General features: G+C 38.6%; 1 protein-coding gene across 7 annotated transcripts in view; it reads right to left on the bottom strand.

The window, feature by feature from the left end:
* The window catches only part of tead1b (TEA domain family member 1b), a 39,410-nt gene extending 26,146 nt beyond the window's left edge, over positions 1-13,264 (bottom strand). For all 7 annotated transcript variants that reach the window (XM_034116274.1, XM_034116275.1, XM_034116276.1 and 4 more), the window contains exons 1-3: positions 12,987-13,264; positions 12,408-12,529; positions 1,646-1,898 (exon numbers count right to left, since the gene is read on the bottom strand). In XM_034116274.1, coding sequence (XP_033972165.1) covers positions 1,646-1,802 — 157 coding nt within the window. In that variant the 5' untranslated portion in view covers positions 1,803-1,898; positions 12,408-12,529; positions 12,987-13,264. The remainder of the gene's footprint in view (positions 1-1,645; positions 1,899-12,407; positions 12,530-12,986) is intronic.
* Positions 13,265-22,359: the final 9,095 nt, after the last annotated feature.

Genomic DNA, 22,359 nt, shown 5'->3' with positions numbered 1-22,359 from the left:
ACGGGGTGGTTGAATCTAAACTGAAGCAACACTCTTTGTCCTGAGGAAAATAAACCTGAACGATCAGTTTTTTTATTATATCTTTAATGTCTATATGCCATCTTCATGAGATATATTTCAGTGGGTTATCTTCTCCCTCAGTCATCATTAAATCCATTAAATGTACTATACATTTGATTTGGTCATCTATCTGTTTTTATTGTATGATTTTAAAAAGAAGCACTTACTGTGCAACCTACATTCAAGGTTTTGTTGGTATTTGATGCAGTAAACGTTTATCAACATGTAAGAGTCTTGCTGAGTTTCTACTCAAGGCTAGGTTATAAAGAGAATATCAAATATCATGACATTTTGGACCAAATGTCTCAAATTTGATACTGCTTACAACATTGATTGTATGGTATGATATTGTTGATATGGTATGCACTATTTGTGCTTTTACAAACAGGAAATTTCAGATAATAATGATTAAGTGGGTAAAGGAAAAAAATGTGAACAGGAAACTATCAAAAGACAATATTTATATCTAGTTTTGTATCACAATATTGATATAATATTGATATTTTTGCCATGTCCTATTTCACCTTGCTTTATAACTTTTCAAAAATAATATAAATCTAAAAAACAATTTCATGTTTAAATGTCATAGTCTACCAAAATATGTAACATTTGCATGATATAGACACCATTGGCTGAGTAGCATCGAGGCCTCATCTAGCACTGCTCATTTAAAACTACTGAAAAGAAAAACAGTTATGCTTTAATCCACAGCAGAGGGACAGCTTCTCTGGCAGCTCGCTATGTGGGGACGAGGGAATTGGAGGAAGAGACGGTGGGGAGGGTCCTGTTGTCTGAGCCCACATCTTTGTAGTGGCAGCTGAGGGGTTTCACTGAAACTCATAGGATTTACATTTCGTTTGGCCGGAGCGGGTCACATGACAGCTGCAAGCAAATGCTCTGAGGGGCTTTCTTCTTTCACTTGACACTGACTGACTGGCTGTGAGACAGTCCAACACCGCAGAGAGAAAATATTCCCTCTTTCCATGACATCACCCAGCCAGGAATGGGGGAAGCGGAGGGAGGAGAGGGGGCACAGCTGGTGGCAGCCGCAGTACCATCTGCTACTGACTAATAGTTCATGCTGCTTTACTTATAAACTTGCAGTCCTTTAAATCAGACTCGTGGCTCTATGGTCACCATCACAGAGCACATCACAGATACATTTGACAGTCTTACGATATCACATTACTTGGCCCAGGCATATATTGATTGTTCTTTTAAAGGACTATAATAAATAAATATGTCTATTCGCTTCTTTTGGCGCAATTTCATTGAGAAGATGAATTCAATACCACTTGTATCTTTTTGTTCAATTCAGTATGACATGAAAGCCTAGCAAAAAAAGGTGCCAGACAGAACCACCTGTAAAACCACAACTCGTTTTTATTCTAGTTGTTTTCCCGTGCTTCCAGTCTTTATGCTTAGCTAAGATAATTAGCTGCTGGCCACGACATGAGTGGAATCGATCTTCTCATCTTACTCATCCCCGAAAGTGTCAAACTATTCCTATTAGCTCCAACAGTATTGACCTAGTTGAAAAACATGCATCTATACTAGTAACACTCTGAAATGATTCTGTACTCACCATACATCTTTCCCTCATCAGACAGGATGATCTTCCTTCGTCCACAAGGAGGATAGATAGCCAGGGCCTCATGGAAGCTCTGTTCGATATCGGGGCTCCACACCCCCTCGGCCTCATTGTCCATGGGCTTGTCTGCAGAGTCGCTCATCCTCTCCATGTCCTCGGCAGGGCTCTCGCTGCCGCTCCAGCTGCTGGGATCAATGGTGGCGGTTGGGCTCTCCAAGCTAAAGCCTGGAGCAAACTAGGGAGAGACCTGGAATTCCGAAATAAACAAACACAACCAAGCGGTCAGTCTCTACAACACAACAGTTGACATCTGCTTCCAAATGAGAAAAAGAGTGACACAGTACACACTGTTAGTTGAGAGCACAATGTGGAGCAGAAGCAGCCAAACAATCTTGAACATTGCCAAGAAGTTGACAATATTTACAATGAATGTTATGGTTTGAACCATTGAACCTTTTCATTCATGGACTGGTGGCTTTGGTTCTTTTTGAATGACAGTCCTCAGTAACATAGTTACATTTGAAAACATGTTTAGATCTTACAAACCAGACTATGAGAAATGCATCCCATGCCTGAAGAACTCTATCATTTCTAAAGTGATGGAGTGCCCCATCCGAACTATCACCCTATTCTTATGAATAATAATGAATTAATTATATAGGATCTCGATGGGGAAATTAGAGGCCAGCGTTCAACATTCCCCCAACTGTGTCTGTGATTGTTAGAAAAATGATGTTTAGCAAGAATAAAGTAGGAAAAACAGGAAAAACAGCGTCACTATCCAGCTACAGTCATACCACACGACATATTGAAGTCAGAGACTCATGACACACAGAGGCTATAGGATTTTTTATCTTTTTTTAAAGGCTGGGGGCTGCAGGCATCCCAAAAAAAACAAAAAACTGCCGTTCAGACTGTGGATCAATCCAAGATCCCGCCCCCCATTGTGCATCTTACCAAGCTGCTCAGACAGCTGGAGAGAGTCTCCTCTCACCAGCAGCTACTGACAAGACCAGCATGCTCCTGAGTGACAGCATCTGCAGTACTGTAACAGTACCCAGTGTCCAGGAACATAAAACAGCAGACTATCCCATATTTTATGTGGAATTACTCACTACAGATTCATGAATGCTGGGCACTAGAGAGGCATGTGTGTGGTAAAATGAGATTCAGCAGTGTTGCGGTCAGTACAACTGTGTGGCCTTCATGAATGGAGAGCATTCTGCACATGTTGGCCTTAGCAGACCCAGGACTGAGTTTATTGCTGCGGTTAAATTACATAAGAAAGAAACATCAGAATGGATTCAAATGTTCCGTGTTGAGTGAGAACATAGCTCATTTATTGTGTAAAGGTTGAGTTTATACTTACAACTTGTATGGCAGAGTTGTACTGATTAAAAGTCGGGTGAAACAGACGGCAGACATGCACACTGTAGTGTTTATAGTTACTTGGTATGAAAACAGATGGACATGGTAATACATTTAAGTCGGCATGGACAATAACAACATATTCATGACAGAGTCTTGTAGCCATATGCATAACTATAAATGTGACGTTGTGAAGGAATAAGTGCTTTGATCATACTATAAAATTATACCATTTTAAATGTTTTCTCTTAGCATGTAAGACAGAATTGTCTTAAATATGGGTAAATAAATCATGCACAATCACTGCATGTTTGAAAGGTTTGATCCAAGACACAGCAACTCAATACAAAAACATGAAAGAACACAATGAAGGCACATCATAAGTTGTCTGGCCAGATCCCAGAGGGAGGAGCAACAAGTGGATAAGACATCAATGAGTAAACAGGCACATACTAAACTCATTCAAGCTGTGTTTTTGTAATTGTCCAATGCAGCTGTCTATACTGTGACTGCTCCTGCAGTTTTTCATGCTTCACCTGAATCATCAAATAAAAACAATGACTACGTGATTGTATATTAGGCTGTGAACACTTTTAAACATCTCTGAGTGAATGAGAGTAGTGGCTGAACAGAACCAGTGACACTGTGGGACGTGCTGAGTTCTCATTTTTGCTTACATGCAAATCAAAGGCAGTCTTATATTCAGTAGCATGGCGACTGCAAACCTGAAAACTAGTTCAAGACAAACACAGAAACAGATTGGGCTTACAATCTTGTGTCAACTGCTTTAATTCACGACCTAAAATGCTTTTATGTTTTAGTTCCTTTACTGAAACCTCACTGATGTTTTCTCTTTACTTTATCGCTCCCCTCTTTCCAGACAACTGCTTCCTCCCTGAGAAAGATCCTATTCAAGCAGCACAAGCTGTCAGGAAGTGGGAATAGTAGCATATGTTTCTTCCAGCATGTCAGTTCATGAGGGGGAAAGGGGGATGGGAGCAAGCTGTTGGGGAAAAGAAAAAAAACTCAGAGAGAGCGGAGAGAGCTTTTACTGAATTCCGTTTTTGTGTGCCGACTGCTGACACAGCAGAACCAACTCACAAACTGATGAGGGAGGGGGGGGAAATTCCTATTTCAACCACTAAAAGGCTGGGATATGCTCCTCTCATCACAATCAAATGATGAACTGTAACCGTAATCACTTCCAGACTACATTCACAGCACGATGGGGTTCTGAAGAAAATATTTGTTTCTTTCCCCATTGAGACCAAACATTGAATCACATTGGTATTTGTACAAGCTAAAGTACTTTTTCAAATGCCAAGAGTTTCTGCCAGTATGTTTCCATTAGGCTTTTTAATGTCTAGTCTACTTAAATATTCTTTGGCACAAAACTCGTGCACACACTATTACCAAAACAACCCAAGGACAAACAAATGTTGTAGTTGAACTGTAAGTCTGCTTGTATATGTTGACAAACAATTAAAATTGACCATATACTTTCCTGTCAATAAAGAATATATCTATTAAAGCTATGCGATGCCTCAATATAATCATTTTGCCAGAACCAAACAAATCTGTTTTAGCAAGCATCTTGAAAGGGGATGAAAAGGTTCAAAATCTTTAAATCACTGTATCACTCGGCATGTCTCAAATCACTCTGCAACACATTAACATTAATACAACTCGTCTACAAAAATTCCAAAAACAATGTTTCTCCAGATGTGTCTTCAGTATGCTCATTATGAATTGAGGTCAAATGAAACAAGTCAACAAGCGAAAACAAGACAACAAACACTGGATACACTGACATTCAACTGTCCCCTCTATTCACTCTATTCAAGGCAACGTTGTCATGTCATTTTCCAATTTCTATTATTAATCTCTCATGTGGTAGATGCCTTTGTTCAAGTACACCTGATATGGTATCGCTGCAATCCCTTAAACCCCAGGGGATTTAAGCTTCAAAATAAATTGTTAGTTTCATTAAAAAATTGGTAACACAATTTTTATCTAAAAGAGGTTCCAAAACATTAGATGTTGTCCAAAAACCAGCCAGTTGTGTTTCCCACACGGCCTTTAATCTACTGTTCGGCTGGCTCTTATCCACCTACACTAATTTAAAGGAATTTATACATGTATATAGAAAAAATACATCAGCAAGCTCGTATTTAAAGAAAAAAATTGTGAAAACAACTGAATTCATGTTTAGCTTGGCAGCTGCAATAACAGATTTTTGGAGAATGTACAAACTAAAATAATTTAAATGAACAATGATAACATTTTCCAATTACAAATCAAGTAACTTTTCATCATACCTACACTGAAATAATATGGGACAAAGGTTATCCCCATCCTCAATAGATCTGTGTGACATGGATCGGATGCTTGTGCTGAGTGCAACATGTGGATAACATGGCTGTGTCGTCAATGAAGACGGTCTCTTAGTGCCTGAAAATCCCCGGACTAATTATTTCCATCAAAAGAAGGTATGAATGTCACCCATAGAAACACTAGTGGCTTACAGATAATTGCATACTTCTGTCTTTGCAGGGTGTTCACCATAGAAATGGTCTTATTTGTGAGATGTGGTGGAGATGGCCTGCGATGCAATACGTGTATGTGGTAGCTAAGCAGAGTAGTAGCTGTGACCTGGCATTATGGGAAATTACACTTACCGGGAGATTACATAAACCACTCACCAAGCTGGAATCCAGCTCCTTAAATTAAGAGAACCCATTTCAAGCATCAGACAGAGCAAGGTAATGAAATAGCAGATGAGAGGTCTCAAATGTAATTTTCCATGTGGAGTTCTTTTGTGCCGTTATCTCAGAGGGTGCAATAATGATTCTGTGAATGACTTTTGTGCACCCCATAATGGCCCACAGTAGTTAAGCCCACTGTGTGTAAAACAGTAATTACCATGTGATTTCCAAACTCAACATTTTCAGCTTGTTGTTAAGATATATCCTGGCCTTTGCATAATTATAACAACAATGTTGAAGATATTCAATTTTCAGCAACACGTGACCGACTATGAACATTTACAATAACTGAAATTCCATTTAGTTTCCTTCATTAAAACTACTTAATTACCTCGGGGAGGGCTTGTGGTTTTTGGAATTAAGTCTTTGAGGACCTTGACAGATGCGGTTACAGGGCAAAATAAAATTATTTAAAAATCTATGGAAATACCTTTTGAATTCAATTTATTTTGAAACCTTACCAAACAAGGCTAAGTTCAGGCATGCAGCCTCTACTTAAAATACATCGAAATCAACTAAACAGGTGAATATTAATCTTGGTTATTCATCAGAAAAACATTTTTGAGCACACACTTAACCTACTGCTTATTAATTAAGGAAAATAAAATGGTGTGAATGGCAGGGAATTTTTGAGTAACAGCAGTCTTGGTGAAAACATATCGTAACATTCTACAGAATGTCACTAAACTACGTATGAATTTCAGGACAAAACTATTGATTATGTATTGGATTTTTCTTTGGTTTCATGAATAAATCTACAGGTTTGGAGTACAGATGAATGAATAAACAAGGTTTTCAATACCAATTTCCGCAGGTCCACTGGAGGGGCTAGAAAGCTTACTTATGCCGCCTCTGTTATTGGCAATGGCATTGTGTTTATTTCATGCCTCTTTGAACCTGCAGGCTGAGATGCCGTGAATCTGTCTGATATCATCCCACTCAAATGTGAGGCCCGGATCCCACCGCCCGGCAACCATCAGGCCACAGTGGGATCAATCTTTGTTTGCCAGAGAATAGGATTGATTTACAGGTTCTGTCAAAGCAGCCCTCTCTACCTGCCTCAGACTGAGAATCAGGTAGCAACAACATGACCGGGACACCATCAGATATGTCGGCTAAAGGTCCTCTGAACAACAGAAGGAAAAAAAAATCTAAGATACAAACAACACCCTCTGAATATACAACGCTGTTCTACCAGTCGTACCAAAATATAACAAAATGCAATTCACCATTCAAACATGAAATGTAATAAAAGCTCGGAAGACATTTGCCAATCAAAAATGTGCAGTGCATTCCAGGCGGCACACGCCCGTGTCACTGCTGTGTGGAGTGCGAGCGGAACACATAAAGCTCAGGAAATTAAAGCTGTAAATAAAGGTCCGTCAGATAAAGGATCTCCTGACAGTTATGAGAGCAGAGCAGGCAGAGAGCTGGCCGCTGCCTCATTCAGGACGCGTGCGGAGGGGCATGAAAAAACAAATCACAGTGATGAGCATGAAGGCCACCATTTGCATTTTTGCTCTGCCAATTCACGCCGACTTTCATCTCTTTCCCCTTTTCTTCTTTATTTTTCGCCGGCCATCATTTAACCCTCTTATATATTTCATTCTTTCCTGTTTCCCCGCGTCAATCTTTTCCAATCCTTTGTTTTTTCTCTTGGCAACTCCTACATTTTACACTGGACTCATCAGCCTCTTAAGAAGCGCTGCGCAGACAGCTGAAATTGACAGTATCATTCATTCATCAATTTACAAACAACCAATTAGGCCTATGTATAATGTGACTATTTCGGGGAAGACTGTGAGTGTTTAAGGGTTTATTCACACACAAATATTTTGAGGTATAATTAATGCTATACCAAATTAAATATAGTTCTGGACTGGACAAAACACACACTTTACCTTAAAAGTCACAAAGTTGTTGTGAAAATTCAATGTAATTATGGGCTGTTTGCCTTTTACCTTTTTAGCCATGTACCATTTTATAATACTTGGCATTTGTTGACATTATCCCAAAAAGCATAAGCCATAGTAAGGCATGATTTGCACTGAAACAAATGAATATCCAAGGCTGATACACAAAGCAGGTGGTTATGAAGTGAGGGGCTATTCTAAAGACACTATGTGTGGTCTTCAGTTTAGCCAATACTGAACAACAGGTTAACGTTTTCTTGAATAATAATCTACCAGGAATCAAAACTGGTCGAAAAAATATGAAGATACCAAGACTAGTTGAGAAAACATGAAGATACTAATAACAGTGTTTAAAAAGCACATTCTGTAGAACAAATCCAATTTAGTTTACAGTATCTTTGTGAGCTGAAGCTTTAAGCCTTTAGTAAGAAAAATGTACACAGACAAGAACTATGAGACGGACTGACGCACCTTTGCTTTTACTTCTCTTTATAGATATAGAAAATCGGCGACTTGCTTGTTAAAAAAAAGCGATGTTCATTTGAGCAAATAAGCCCCTTACCCTCTATTAAATAGACGAAACAGAGAAGAAAAAAAGTTTGGGCAACACAGCTCTCCATTGCTGTGTCCCGACTCTGATTCCAAACTAATTTACTGGGCACAGCCTGCATATTAATGAGGAGCTTCCCCTCAGTCTATCTGTGCCTCCACTGAATCCAGGGCACCTTCAGGGCAGAGAGAGAGCCTGCCTGATCTGTGTCAGCCATGATAACAATACAGCGACCATTGATGAAAGGTCTTGTGGAAATTTAGCACAAGTAACGACTGGGAATACGGTGCCAGAGAGACTGAATAACCCACATTTGAATACAAGCCACAAATTACACACACTTTCAGTAAATGAAGTGACTGTGTGCCTTTGTTCCATGGGTTTCCTTTTACTTGCGGAGAGCTGAACACCACTACCGCTACTATGGCAAGCACTGGGAAAGGAAGTTGTTGAAGCCGAGATTTCCTGCTTTCATTGTGGTTAAGAACTTAAAATGTTTATAGTGGTTTCAGAGACTGACTCATCTAATGATTCATGGAGTTCATATAGATTTTCCTCCTTGTGTGATCATGAAGCAGCTCATGTATTTGTCTTTTTATTCCAAATAAGAATGGGTAGGAAAGAAAATATCTCAGCTACTTAATAACTTCTTAATGGATGGAACTACACATCAATTATGAGTGGTTGAGACAGTATGCTTTGCCATATGGTACAAATTATAAGGCTGTAATATTAAAGTGGTAAGCCTTCAAAGGTTGGGGCAGTTCAATCATTTGGTGCTTTATGTAAAATTAGAAACATGAGTTGTTCCTTTTGAATGAATAGGCAAAGTCTGCTACAACTTCAGCATAATAGAGGCAGACTTAAACACAACCAGTCTTCTATAAGTATGCATGAGGAGAAAAAAAACAACATGTTGCTCTCACTAAGGTGTTTGACAGGGCCAAAGTGCATTCGGTAGCTGGCAGTCATTTTATGGTTGCAGTACTGGAGCAGATTTACTTAGATGACGTCAGTGGCTTTGAGCCAGCTTTTCCTTTTTGGTGGCACTCTCCGCTGGCCTCAGAGGGTCCTGCTCAAACTGCTGAGCAGCAGTGCATACTCTAAAATTCCCTTTCTAGACCAGGGTTTACCTCAGGGCACACACAGTCTGGAAGCCTGCAGGAGAGTCTCTTTAAAGCGTGCTTTGAGCGTGGAGAACACTGATGTTTTGATGCGATTGATTCTACTCCAGCCACACATCATGTCTAATTGCACAATCAATTAAAAATGACACTGTGTTCAGATTCAATTACAGATCACACATCCTTTTTCTAGCCTAGAATTTTCATAACATCAAATATATTGTGTATTATTATCATTTCAATTAAAGCGTGGGACTCATAATGTGTTCACATTCCCAAGAGGAATTACACTCCAAATAGAAAATGTGCCGTGTAACATGTATTTGCATTTTCTGTGAGGTGAAACTTTTATTTATAACAGCAATATCCTGTTCATACACTACTTGGGGAGTAGTTTTGAAAAACTGTGAAACCTGAGAACTAACTAGCTCTTAACAGTTGACATTTACAATATCATTTGAGACTTGAAAACATCATGTTAAAAACCACTACAGACAGGTTCAATTCACAAAGCAAAAATCACAACAAAATAATAAAGGTGTATCCTAACACAAACAAACCAAAATAACTGGTGAAAGTTGAAATTGCTTTCTAGTTAAAAAAAAATTGACTGCTCAACATTTTAGGGCTTTATTATAAAATATATATTTAAATGTAGCCGTAACCCTTAGTACATCAGAACTGCGGTAAGACTCAAATATAATTCATCTTAAACTATCAATTGTTGAATTGAAATGCTCATTTTAAATGAGATGCCATGCTGAGATTATTAATACATCTCTACTCTAAAGCACCTGTTGCACAGAGTACGGCTAGGTGCCTCTCTGCAGCAGTCAGGTCTACATCTCTCTCACACACACACACACAAACACACTGTATCGCCTAATGTGCTATAATTAAACAGTCAGGAACAATTTGTGGTCAATCTAAAATGTAAGATAAAGGTGATCATTTTAGGAGCTGAATAGACAGTTTGAATTCTTTCTTTGGTGTCATTTTGTGATTTGAGCATCACTGAGAGTATCAATGTTTTATTGTCAGTTCAGTATATCTCTAATTGTCAAAAGTAAAATTGGCATATTCTGTCAATAATATATGTTAAGAATGCACTTAATGATAAATCATTGCACAAACATGGTAAGAGCTTTGAATAATTCTGGTAAGGAGACAAACGCATGTAGCAGCTAATGCCAGGCTCACAAGACTATCAAAAGCTAAAATATGCACGTAGACATTTGACAAATGTTTGGCAAAATGTATTATTTTGAAAGAGGACAACCTTCAACATCAACAGTATGGACAACTGAAGAAAAGAAATGTCTCACTCTGCTCCAAGAAGAAACTCAGTCCACTGTGTTTCACAAAAGCACATTATTCGGGAACACTTCACAACAGATAGACTACACACTCCGTAGCTCTGTCCTTAGATCTAAACAAGACAGAAAACCTGAACAAGCAATGTGTTAAAGTTACACATCGCCTGTGTATCCTATATAGCAGGGGTTGTAGAAACTAGTTTCACGGAAAATACTTATTCCGTCGAACAAAGACAATATCCTATTCTTGCGTAAATGCTTTGCAGATTCCAATGATTGCATGATTTCTACCTTGTTTTTTTTTTTCAAGCAAGCAGATTTACACTTACTGTACATGTGTGTGGGTTACGTCTAGCTGCATTCAGACTGTTTTCTGGCAATCACAAAGGCCCTTTCATGTTAATTACATTTTAATAGAATGTCTCCTATACATATATTTTTGTCTCATGCGTTACATCAAATGTTCAACAGTAGGTTACTGTAAAAAGCATGTTTTCTTTTTTTTTTAAAGGGAGAAACTTGTACACTTGCCATAACAACAACAAAAACGGGTGGGAGGCTGTAGGTGCTTCGACAAAAACGTTTGTAGTAGAAGTAGTAGTAGTAGTAGTAGTAGTAGTAGTAGTAGTAGTAGTAGAAGTAGTAGTAGTAGTAGAAGTAGAAGTAGTAGTAGATGTACTAGTAGTAGTAGTGGGGGTTTATGTTCAAGCTTGCGAAGGTATTTTAAAACCCCATTACTCAGTTGTGTCACTTCTGCTGACAAAAATAATGATATTACAAAAAAAGTTACTTTCACAGTCTGACTAAACAGATAGCCGACTGGGATAGTTAAAAAGCACAACTGGAGAGCTCACAGGAGAATAAATGAGGTGATTTTAAAAATTCCCATTTAAATTAATACAGTACAAAGACACCCTGATTGAATCACAGCAGCATATCTGAGCTGTGTAAACTGTGGCTAGATGGCCAGACGGGGCTGTTTGTTTAAAGCAAACCAAATCTGACCATTTACAGCAGCAAATATTAAGCAAAGTGTCAGGAGTCTAGCCCTTTGGCTCATAGAGGAGATCCTTCAGTGTTTAGTGCAACAGGGTGTAGTCCCAATTTTAAAGCTAACTTTGCTGTTGCTATTGAAACAAATAGGCCTTATTCTCATGTCTTCCTTCACATAATATCCTGTGTAATTTCCTCAGTCCACAAAAAAAGTTAAAAGGATGAAATCATTGTAAGGAGTACAACTTTTGTCTAACACACACACACACACACAGACACACACACACCACACATGCACACACAACACATGCACACACAGCTGGCCTACAGTTGGAGGGGAGTTCAGTTTTAGCTGAGCAGGCATTTCCCAAAGTAGAGGAAGGAAAATGAAAACAATGAAGGAAAGGCCAAATAATCTTCAATTTAAACGAATGCAAATGTTCCTCCTGGACTATAACCAAAGATTATACCTTAAAACAGGCCAGTTAAAATCATTCAAACCACCAAAATAACGCAAAAGAAGCAACTAACCACCATTTCTACAACGGTAGTTTTTTAACAGAAATTATACAAAGAATAACCCGAAAGAAGCTTTAATCCACCGAACAACAAAAAGGGCTTTAAGCTGCCCTTTCCCTCCGGTTCACTTGGTTGCAGCACCAACATGGAGCACACACACTGCTAAAAGAAGTAACAAACAAACATTGAAACATGCAACGTTACTTACAAAAAACTTCGATGACGGTTTCAATAACCACCGTCAAAACCTGTTGAAGCAACAAGTCTCTCTCCGCCGTGGTTTTCCTCTTCGAGGTGGTCCGAAAATCCTCCGGTGAAATCTCCAAGTAACTACGGAGAGGAAAACAGCAACGTTTTCAACCGTCATCTTGTCCAAAAAAAAGCGTTATTCGTGCGGTATGTTTTTTTAGTTCATCCCGAATCCCGCTGGGACTTTCTGGGGATCTGACACAGGAAAAACGGCCTCTGAGGCTTTTAGAAGGGGCGTATGATCGGGCTTCTTTACAAAAATGTGAAAAATGTCAAAGATTTTCGCTGCTATGTCAAAGCCATGGGCTACAACAGTGTTCAAAGTGAGCAGCACCCTGTTGCAAACATCGACCAGAATTGGCCATGTTTCTCAGCGATGGAATAAGACAGCCTCCACGCCATGGGATAAATAGTAAACACCTAAATAAGCCGACATTTTTAAATAAATTGTTCAATATTTACAAAGACGTCAACTAAAAACCCCACGCACAGAAGTCTACAACCAGTTTGGATACCTGCAACTACCATTGAAACTTACCTCGTTATTGATATCTCATATAATTGTCCCTTCTTTTTGAGTAAATGGGATGTTACGGGGTATTTTTTTAATACTATGTCAAGTTATTCTAGTGTTTCTGGGCCAGCCAGGAAGGTGTAGGTGAATCGCGCACTGACAGAGATGCGAAGAATGCTCGGAATGAGAAGAGGAATGAAATGAACGCAAAGAGCGAGTTCTCGCTGGCGGGGCGGAGCGAGAGGTGGCGGAGCGAGAGGTGGCGTCATCCCGCGCCCAGCAGCCGAGCAGCAGCCCGGGCAGCGGGCAGCAGCACAGGGACAGGGAGGGTACTGAACATCCCGGGGAATGACGCCTTCAGGGGCACCGCCAAGCTAAGATTTTACAGCTTCACAGCCCACTTGTTACAGCATCGATCCTGCTACAAGTTATCGATACAGAACAAAGTCCTTCTCAGGCAGTGGTGGGAGAAGGATATGTTTTACTTAGGTAAAAGTGGAAGTAACAGAGTGTAGGAATACTCTGTTACAAAGTATTATCATCAACATATACTTAATTAGCAAAGATAAAAGTACTTATTATGCAGATTGCTCCATTTCAGAATAATACAAATTATATGTTTTGATTGTTATTGATGCATTATTATCAATCACAGCTGGTAAAGTTGACTGGATTTCTGGACATTTTTTATGTCTGATTAATATAATATAATTAATTGTTAAAATCATTTTACTGTTGCGACCGCTAAAGGTGTGGCTAATTCCAATAACATTAGACTATACTTCTGCCATGTAATTTAACAAAAAATCTATCAAAATCTATAAGAATATTTTTATGTTGTATTTTTAAATCTAAATCTGCAAAGTAGCTTTCTAACTAGCGTTATCTAATACATATTGTGGAGTAATGAGGACGTAATAATGAGGAATGTGGATTTTAAGAAAAACAAACAGTGTGACTTGTGTCATGGTTTCTTTATTCCTTAATGCTCAGTGCACGGATAAACATTTCCTACAGCAGTGTTTTCTCAAACTTTTTCATACCAAGGACCACTTAAAAAAACACTCGCGGACCACCTAACTCAACAAATATCCAAAAACACATAGTCTTTCTAGAACAGATTACAAATCGCCTGAAAATGGTACAAGCAGGTGCCAACATGTGTGACGAAGGTGTTGCACTGGGCTATATCATGCAATCGAAAGTGAAACTTAAAGGGGACCTATCATGCAAAATGCACTTTTGTACGTCTTTTATACATGAATATGTGTCCCCGGTGTTCCAGGGAACTCACCAAGTGTCAGAAAACACAACCCTCTCTATTTTCCTCCATACCCAAATCTCTAAAAAAGGGGGGTGCAACGGATCTGATAAAAACTGATCCAGATTTGAACACTGTCCTGACGTCAGGACAGTGGCGCTACGGCTATTGGGCCAACTCCACCAATCAGGAGGAGACAGCCACGGCCATTGCCGTTCGAAAGCGCTGGAGACGCTGTAGTACATATGCCAGGCCAGTAGATGGTGCTGTTCTCACATAATCTGCCCTTGCAAAAACAGAGCTAAAAAATGTCAAATTGAGCAAAATGAGGCATGGCTAAAATGCATGATCTGTTTGGTATTTTGAAAAAAAAAAAGTATAAATATGCCTTATATAGGTATGGTCCTACACTATATTATTCAAATATAGCATGATAGGTCCACTTTAAGCTCGCTCCATTGGGGAGATATTCCCGCGCGAGTGCGGAAAACTTAAATTGATTTATTTATTTCAAATGTGAAATTTTACCAATATACTCACGGACCACTAGGGGGCGCTCACGGACCACCAGTAGTCCGCGGACCACACTTTGAGAAGCACTGTCCTACAGGATATAAAGGCAGCAGCTGACATCACAAATCTGGCAAATAGAGAGGCGAAGTCCCTCCCCTTCCGGTGGGACTCATGGGACCTTATTTCGGAAAAAGTTTGTATTGAAGTCAATGGAGAGAGAAAGATTATCTTTCGATCCCGTTTGAATTGTGCCACGAATTACACATATGATGTTTGTCAATCTTAAATAATAATTTCCATGTCAAAAAAGTCACAGTTTGTCGTAAAACTGTTGAAATATAAGACTATGAAAAATACGCAACTAGAAAGACTACAAATCCCAGAATCCCGGTCCCGCATGCTGGCTCTTACGGAACCGACTAACTCCCCTTTTGTGTATGTACAGCTCTCAACATGCCCAGACTTGTAGTGATTTTCACCTCTTTTAATATTTTTCGCCTCATTCTGAAAGAAAGAAGTGAAATGTGCCAACGTGACGGCCGTCTTGGTGTGTGGTGCGAGACCGGAGATGTAGTTCATTGAGCGGTTTCACACAAAAAAAGTGTTACTTCACAGTTTTACGACACATTTTTATTTTTTTGACTTGTAAAATTATCTTTTAAATTGACAAACATCATATGTGTAATTCGTGGCACAATTCAAACGGGATCGAAAGATAATCTTTCTCTCTCCATTGACTTCAATGCATAACTTTTCCGAAATAAGGTCCCATGGAGCTCAACCGGAAGGGGAGGGACTTCGCCTCTCTATACAAACAGGAAAGACTAGGGCAGATTTAAAAGCAGGCCATCATGCAGTTTGGTTGTGGAGAAACTTTGTGGAGCATTCAAATTATAGCAGCCACACAATGGGGCCTCCAGCTGGGTATTATTGTAAGAATACAGATACATTTAAATAATTGTAAATCCATGATGAAATGTATGTTCTCCCTTGATAAATCTATCTTGTCAGCACAGTGATATATTTATAATGTATCATTCCATGGACTAACGGCACGTTATATTTATATGTTATCTTAAAGTCAATCAAACAAGCATTGTTGACAGACCTGTTATATATTTTCAAAGGTTGAGTTGTCCAGATTTACAAGAGCAAGTTCAAAGACTCACAGACAGAAAACCCTGTCAAAGAAACATCTGTGGTCCTGTCTGAACAAGTCATACATTAGAAACCTGTGTTTTGACGGCAATCCTTCAAAAGAAAAGGATCCATGAAGACGAACGACTTCCCCTGCGAGGACATCCATCAACACCATTTAACACCTGTCTGTGCACGTTCAGCCCAGAAACACAGGGAGGTGTATGATTTAAATCTTTTTTTATATATACTGGATTGTATTTCAAATGCATTTTTTATTGTGTCTTTTTATTCACTCATCTATTGAGAGTGCTTCATGCTGCAGCTGAGCATCATCCACTCAAATCAGGTGTCAGCAGTTGTATCACTTTCTCTATTAGCCTAGCCTAGGGTGTTGGCTGTTCCCTATACAACTATTCATCACTGTAAGGCAGCTGTATCTAGGACATCTTTAATGAGAAATCCCTATTTTTTCCCAAAAGATGATTGCCGCAGTATGTAAGTCCAGCTGCTCAGATGTAACAGTGGTAATTCATCAGTGACAGTGTTTGAAAGCTACATGTTACCTGCTTTTTCGTAGGCTACTGAGCCAAATGATTACAGTTAAATTATGGATTTGTAAATTCCTGGTGTTCTTTTCTCCAAAAGTTCACTGTGCAGCTATTGCATTTGACAATTCCTGAATCCTGTATGGGGGGAAGAAGAAAAAGCCACTGAACTGTTAACACAAGAACAAATACTTCACCCACCTAGCCCACTGTACAACAACACTGTTCATGCACAGCCACTCAGCTGCTGTGTAACAGGGTGTGGCCAGACATGAGCGGGAGCAGAGGTAGAAGCTGAATAGGTGGAAAATGAGACAAGATAGATAAATGTGACGGCGTGGAACAAGAGAATGAATGTCAGACAGTCACGTTTGAATGCATGTTCTACCTTTTAGAGACAGGTGGCCTCTGTAAACACACACACACACCTCTGTTAGCTTTTTACTTCAGCAGTTTAAAGGTGAAACAGATGCTGTTTCCCTTGAGTACAATACAACTTTCCCTGCGTTCTTGTTCAATTATATATCACTATATTCATAATTTATTATAATATAGGATCATTTTGTGTAAGTAAAGTATCTGTTGTGTTGAGCAGTACATGAAACATCAATTTGATCGTAACCTTTTTTGTTATTGAGCACACCAGTTCAGGTTAGATTTGATGAACCTCAGGTACATTGTTTATATACAATGATACTAGCTGGTCCTTGATTGGTTGGTTCATATTTAATACAAATATAGTAATAAATAAATATATTGTGAAAATGTAGCTGCATTGTGCAAGCGTTAATCTTCATAGAACGGAACAACAAAAAGAAACAACTCCAAAGAAACAACAAATAAATTTAAAAAAAAAAAGCTTATGTGTAGCTTACAGATAATAAATATGATGTGGTTGTATAAATCATTTAGGTTGGGGTTACAGCTTAAGTAACACCTAGGACATGCATGCTGGGACTACTCCTGCATTACTCAAACCTAGACTCTCCCGTATTGCACTTACAACGCACTGTGTGTGAACTTTGCCCTCAAATGGTCAACAATGTTTCCCAAACCGAACACAAATGGGCTAATGGAACTGACACTGTCATGAAGCAGCCCCATAGGAAAAACACTAATAACAACCCCTTTCTCTGTACACTGTTTTCAGGTGCCTCTGTAGCGATTTTTTCCCCCTTATAGATATCCTAACTTTAAATTACTAATGACAATGATGGGCCAATCACCAAATCATGACGTAGCCTGGTGCTTTCCAGTGAAACTCTACAGTAAACCGAATATCTACTTTTCCTGACTCGCAGGCCTTGAAGCTGCAAAAGTTTATCCTCTCCTTGGATTTTCATATTAAATAAAATATGTTCGTGGTAGGAACTGCTAATTGGGTTACATTCAAGTAAAGTATTGATTGTGTTCATCTCCCTTCAATTGGAATTCTCAAGCATGTTGACATAAAAACATATCAACCTTGACTAACATTGCTTTAACGTAATTGTAAAGATCAAAATGTGTCATGCCTCGTCTAAAAGTGTAAGCCATAGTGTAGTCTGCATTTAGCTACTGCAGTCTGACAGTATCATACAGTATCTTGCATAGGAAAGAAGGATAGTAAATATGATCCATTGTGTTTCGATATTCTGCAAATCATATTTTCATATAGAAAACATATTCCAAAACCTTTAATAATTTGTATTTTTGTGTGTGCAGAACTGTCCCTAATGCCTTCACTAAGCTATGTCACTCTCAACATTCATGCCATTTTAAGCTGAGGAAAAATGTCAGGTCTATTTTTTCATACGCCAATTTGTGAGCTCAGGGACACCGCAGATAATAAAAGCTTAATCATGAAATACATGCTTCAGAGAACACCACTCAGCTCTTCTGAACCAGTGAAGCTATAGTTCTCCATTGCCCTCCTCACTGCTTGTTGATAATGTTGCTCTGTGTTATAGAATTGCTTTGATTTGAACCTGCTGCTAAGCCTCTAAGGGAGGCCATGGTGCAATAGAATTAGCCTGTTTTAGTTCATTTTGCTCTAGATCTGCCACTGCCTGGCCTGGTCTGGTTCAGCCTGGCCTGCAACCTCCTCTAATCAGATAGCGGTGTAAGGCCAGGTGCTTCGCTGGCTCTCTGCTTTGACTGCTCAGCCAGCCGCACTGAATCACTTTATTCAGAGATAAGAGAGGGGCTAGTGAGGTCCACTTACTGGTTAAATGAATAGGAGTGGGGGAGCCCGCAGCTTAATCAGCAGAGTTTCTGATTATTTTAAACATTGTATTATTGTTAAAGTGCATGAGATTTGTTTGTGTTTGTTTGTATTAGCATACTCCTAAATAAACCCAAAACTAGTTTTTAGATTGTACCGTGTAATTCAGAATAGCTTGTGGAATTATTTTCATGTCATGGGAGATGTTTAAACCATGAATAAATGAAACTACGAAAGTCTGACTTACCCAAATGTTTTAATAACATCAAATTCAATGTTTCTTCCAAGGCTCACAGGTTAACTGATGGAATAGTATTTTTCAAAAACAACATTATACAACAAAGCAGTAGACCATAAAACATTGTGAAAGTTGAACAATTGCTTTACACATACAGTACTTCAAGGGGGCAGATTAACAACAACAAAAAAGTTTGTTTCTCACAGTAGCCATACTTGTATATCTCCAAGAGTTGCGTCATCATTTTCCCACTGCTACATCCTCCAGCATGTTTTATGTAAGTCTGCTGTTTTGAGGAAAAATCTAACCCAAGATATCTGAATGACAATAGACATTGTCCTTTATAATGGAGGCCTTTGAGCTCCTGGTTTGCAGTGATTTGTCCAGCATTGCTCTTAAAGCTTTCTAGTTTTTAATAGAGGAGGAATAATTTTATGAAGGATTCAGTGTGATTGTGTCTGTACCCGTACTGGGTTAGGAAAATCAGATAAAAACACAACCTATAAGTAGACCACCTCCTACTCAACTCCAGATATGTTAAGTAACCATTCCTTCACGGTCCTTATATTAAAACAACTTTGTTTGCCTTTAATTCAAATTGAATAGTAATGAACAGGATCACGGTGAACTAAAATGAACTTAACAGATGTAAACCCAGTTAGCAGGGTGACATGCTTTCAGACTGGCACAGTCACTTTCTGCCCAGAATGACTCATTAGTGCTAGATATATATATATATAGATATAATACATGTCTGTACAACCAGTTACCCTCCACTCTGGTCATTTAGCAGACCTCCATTAGAACAGCAGGCAGGTCTCAATGTCCTAATGAATGAAAATTACTCTTGCACTGTGTTTCTGTGCAGAAATGTACAATAGTGATTGGTTCAGTGAAATACTCCTGACTTCTTAAAATTGAGGAGACTTAATGATAAGAAAAAAAATGTCTTCTACATTTAATCAAATTCTTGTAGTTTTCCATAGTCCAATACTAATCAATTTATTTTTCCACATACAGTTGAAGGGTCGAAGGTTTTTCGTACTGAAAAAATATATTAATACATTTAATCCTTTACCATGGAATTGGTCATATTATTGTCATTTATAATTGTCATAATGTCTTGATAAGCTATTTGGTATGATCTCGAGCATGTATCTGTGAAATAAAGTACATTGTATGAATAGTTTTCTGTATAAGAAATGACTGTGATTGTGTAATAACTGCTATTGTGCATCAATTGATCAATTTAAGTCCTTCAAAAAAAAAGAATGCACTGTTCACACTGTTACAAGCATTAACATTCAGTGTGGAGGTGTTAAAGGACAATTTATGAGAAATGGGTCACTACATAAGTTTTAACAAAATCCTGACAAAGGCAGATTCAACGGTTCCAAAATACTGCGGCAGCTGTTGGTGTGTTTCTTTTTGTTATCACCGTTTTAAACAGTTTGCATACCTGCTAGTCGCCAACAAATCTCTTTATCTCTGTGGCAGCTCAGTTGTCTATTCAACAGAAGACTCTGCCAGTAGGACACAGACATTAAAGACAGATTATTGCATAACCAATGTTTAAAATGTGATTATGACCAGATGTGCACGCAGATTGTATCTGAGGCAGAGGATTTTGTGATATCACACAGATGCATGCTTTTAGAACAGAGCTTTATGTCCTGCCATCAAAGAGAATCAACGCACCGTCGAATGTCTGCCATCTGGCAAAAAAATGAGTTGGGCCTACAGTATGACACAAACATATTCAGAAGGAGTGATTCCTGTAATAATGTTGGTTTTAGTTTTTTCTTGCGAGTATGTTTATGATTAGGCTTTGAAAAAATTGCAAAATATATTTTCTGGCACACAATCCCTGCAGTGAAATTGGTTTAAAGTCGTTTTAAAAACACCATTATTATTGCACAAATGTGCATGTTGAAAGAGCACTGATGATAGTGGAGAACATAGATAACATTTGATGGATTCTCCTGTTCTAAGGTCTTAGCACAAATCAATAAGAAACACATACGAGTTCCTGAACCTCTAATAGACATTAACTGCTCATCCTTAGTGTCGCTGCTGGCAGGCTAACCTTCCTGTGGGTGTTTTTCTTAACTGCAGCCAGAACCTCTGTTGTCCTCCATAAAGGACAGACAGAGCCTTGGTCTTAGTATGTGCAGAGAGGCTTACTTTATATGAATACAGAGGTATATAAAAGAAGATACAGGAGTGTAATTACACTAATGGCTGGAAATGCTCCTGTTCAAGATATCTTGGTGTATGATGTCTGATTATGGGTGATCATTTTCTGCTTTTTGGTGAAAAAGCACAGCTCCCAGGTTCTGGGCTTTTCTGATGATAGTGGTTCAGAACAATGGGCTATTGAAGTGCATTGTCACTATCCCAGCTTAAATGTCAGTGCATAAGGCAGGCAAGAAATCCAGGGCTCAATTTGTAGTAGCATCCTCTACCAAAACTAAGAGCAGCTGGTATGATGCAATACTATACTTGAACAACCCTTACGACAAAAAATATAGATAGGAGCTTACCACAAAGAGGCCAGGAATTGAAGAAACACATTTAAGAGACGCAAATCTACCATCCTTATCTACCTTGAAGAGGAAAAAAGTGATGGTTTTTAAAGCAAATTCTGAAAGCAAATAGTAGTTTAATAAAAGAAAGAAAAAAAGGACTATTTCTTTATACCTTTTAAACCTCTAAATTGCCTGTATGTGGAATGCTATTAAAGTAATAACATGTGAAATGTTTTCCAATTGAATCACTGGAAGAGTGCTCTGATCTTTACCCATTTTATGAGAGAGCTCTCCAAGGTTTTTTCAGCTGCCATGTTTTAAATTGAACCAATGATAATTGTCATATATATATATACTAGAATATACTGTACGTTCTACTAGTATACCGGTGTACAAAGTGTAGTACAAGTGCACTATGTTGGAGGTGAATTACATTTAAGTAATGTAAAAGTAAAACATTCCAAAAGAGACATAATAATTAAATGGAAAATTAAGGGCATTATGAAAATTCAGGACTCTAGAAGGCCTGTGCAAAAAAGCAATCATGGAAAAATGATAAGAAACCTATAACTGACAATCTGAGGCAATGTCCAAAACATCACGTCCAAATTAGCTGCATATTTAACATTTAAGGACGAGCTGCAGAGGCTCAATTTGAGCAGCTTAATGCAATATTTGGGTTCAGACAAAAGCTACAAAATGTGAAGGATTTCGGTGTCGAAGGCTGTTGTGTTTAATCTTCCCAAATTGCTTTAAAAATATGAAATAAAAAATGCATGTATTATGCTCTCCGCACCAGTTAAATTCAGAGGAGGCAGGATTCGATTTGTTCAAGGATCTCGAGGCTCAAAAGCATTCTTTTAGTTAATAAAATGTACCCTGGTGACTTTAAGAACTAATTACTGAAAAGGGATGTTTGAAATATGCCACTGACAAAGAAAGAAGGGAGAAATAAAGCTTAAAGCTCAA

The sequence above is a fragment of the Trematomus bernacchii genome, unplaced genomic scaffold (genome assembly GCF_902827165.1).
Source record: "Trematomus bernacchii unplaced genomic scaffold, fTreBer1.1, whole genome shotgun sequence".
Classification (NCBI taxonomy): Eukaryota; Metazoa; Chordata; class Actinopteri; order Perciformes; family Nototheniidae; genus Trematomus; species Trematomus bernacchii.
Note: the sequence above shows the minus strand (reverse complement) of the source record. Positions and strands in the feature narration are given on the sequence as shown.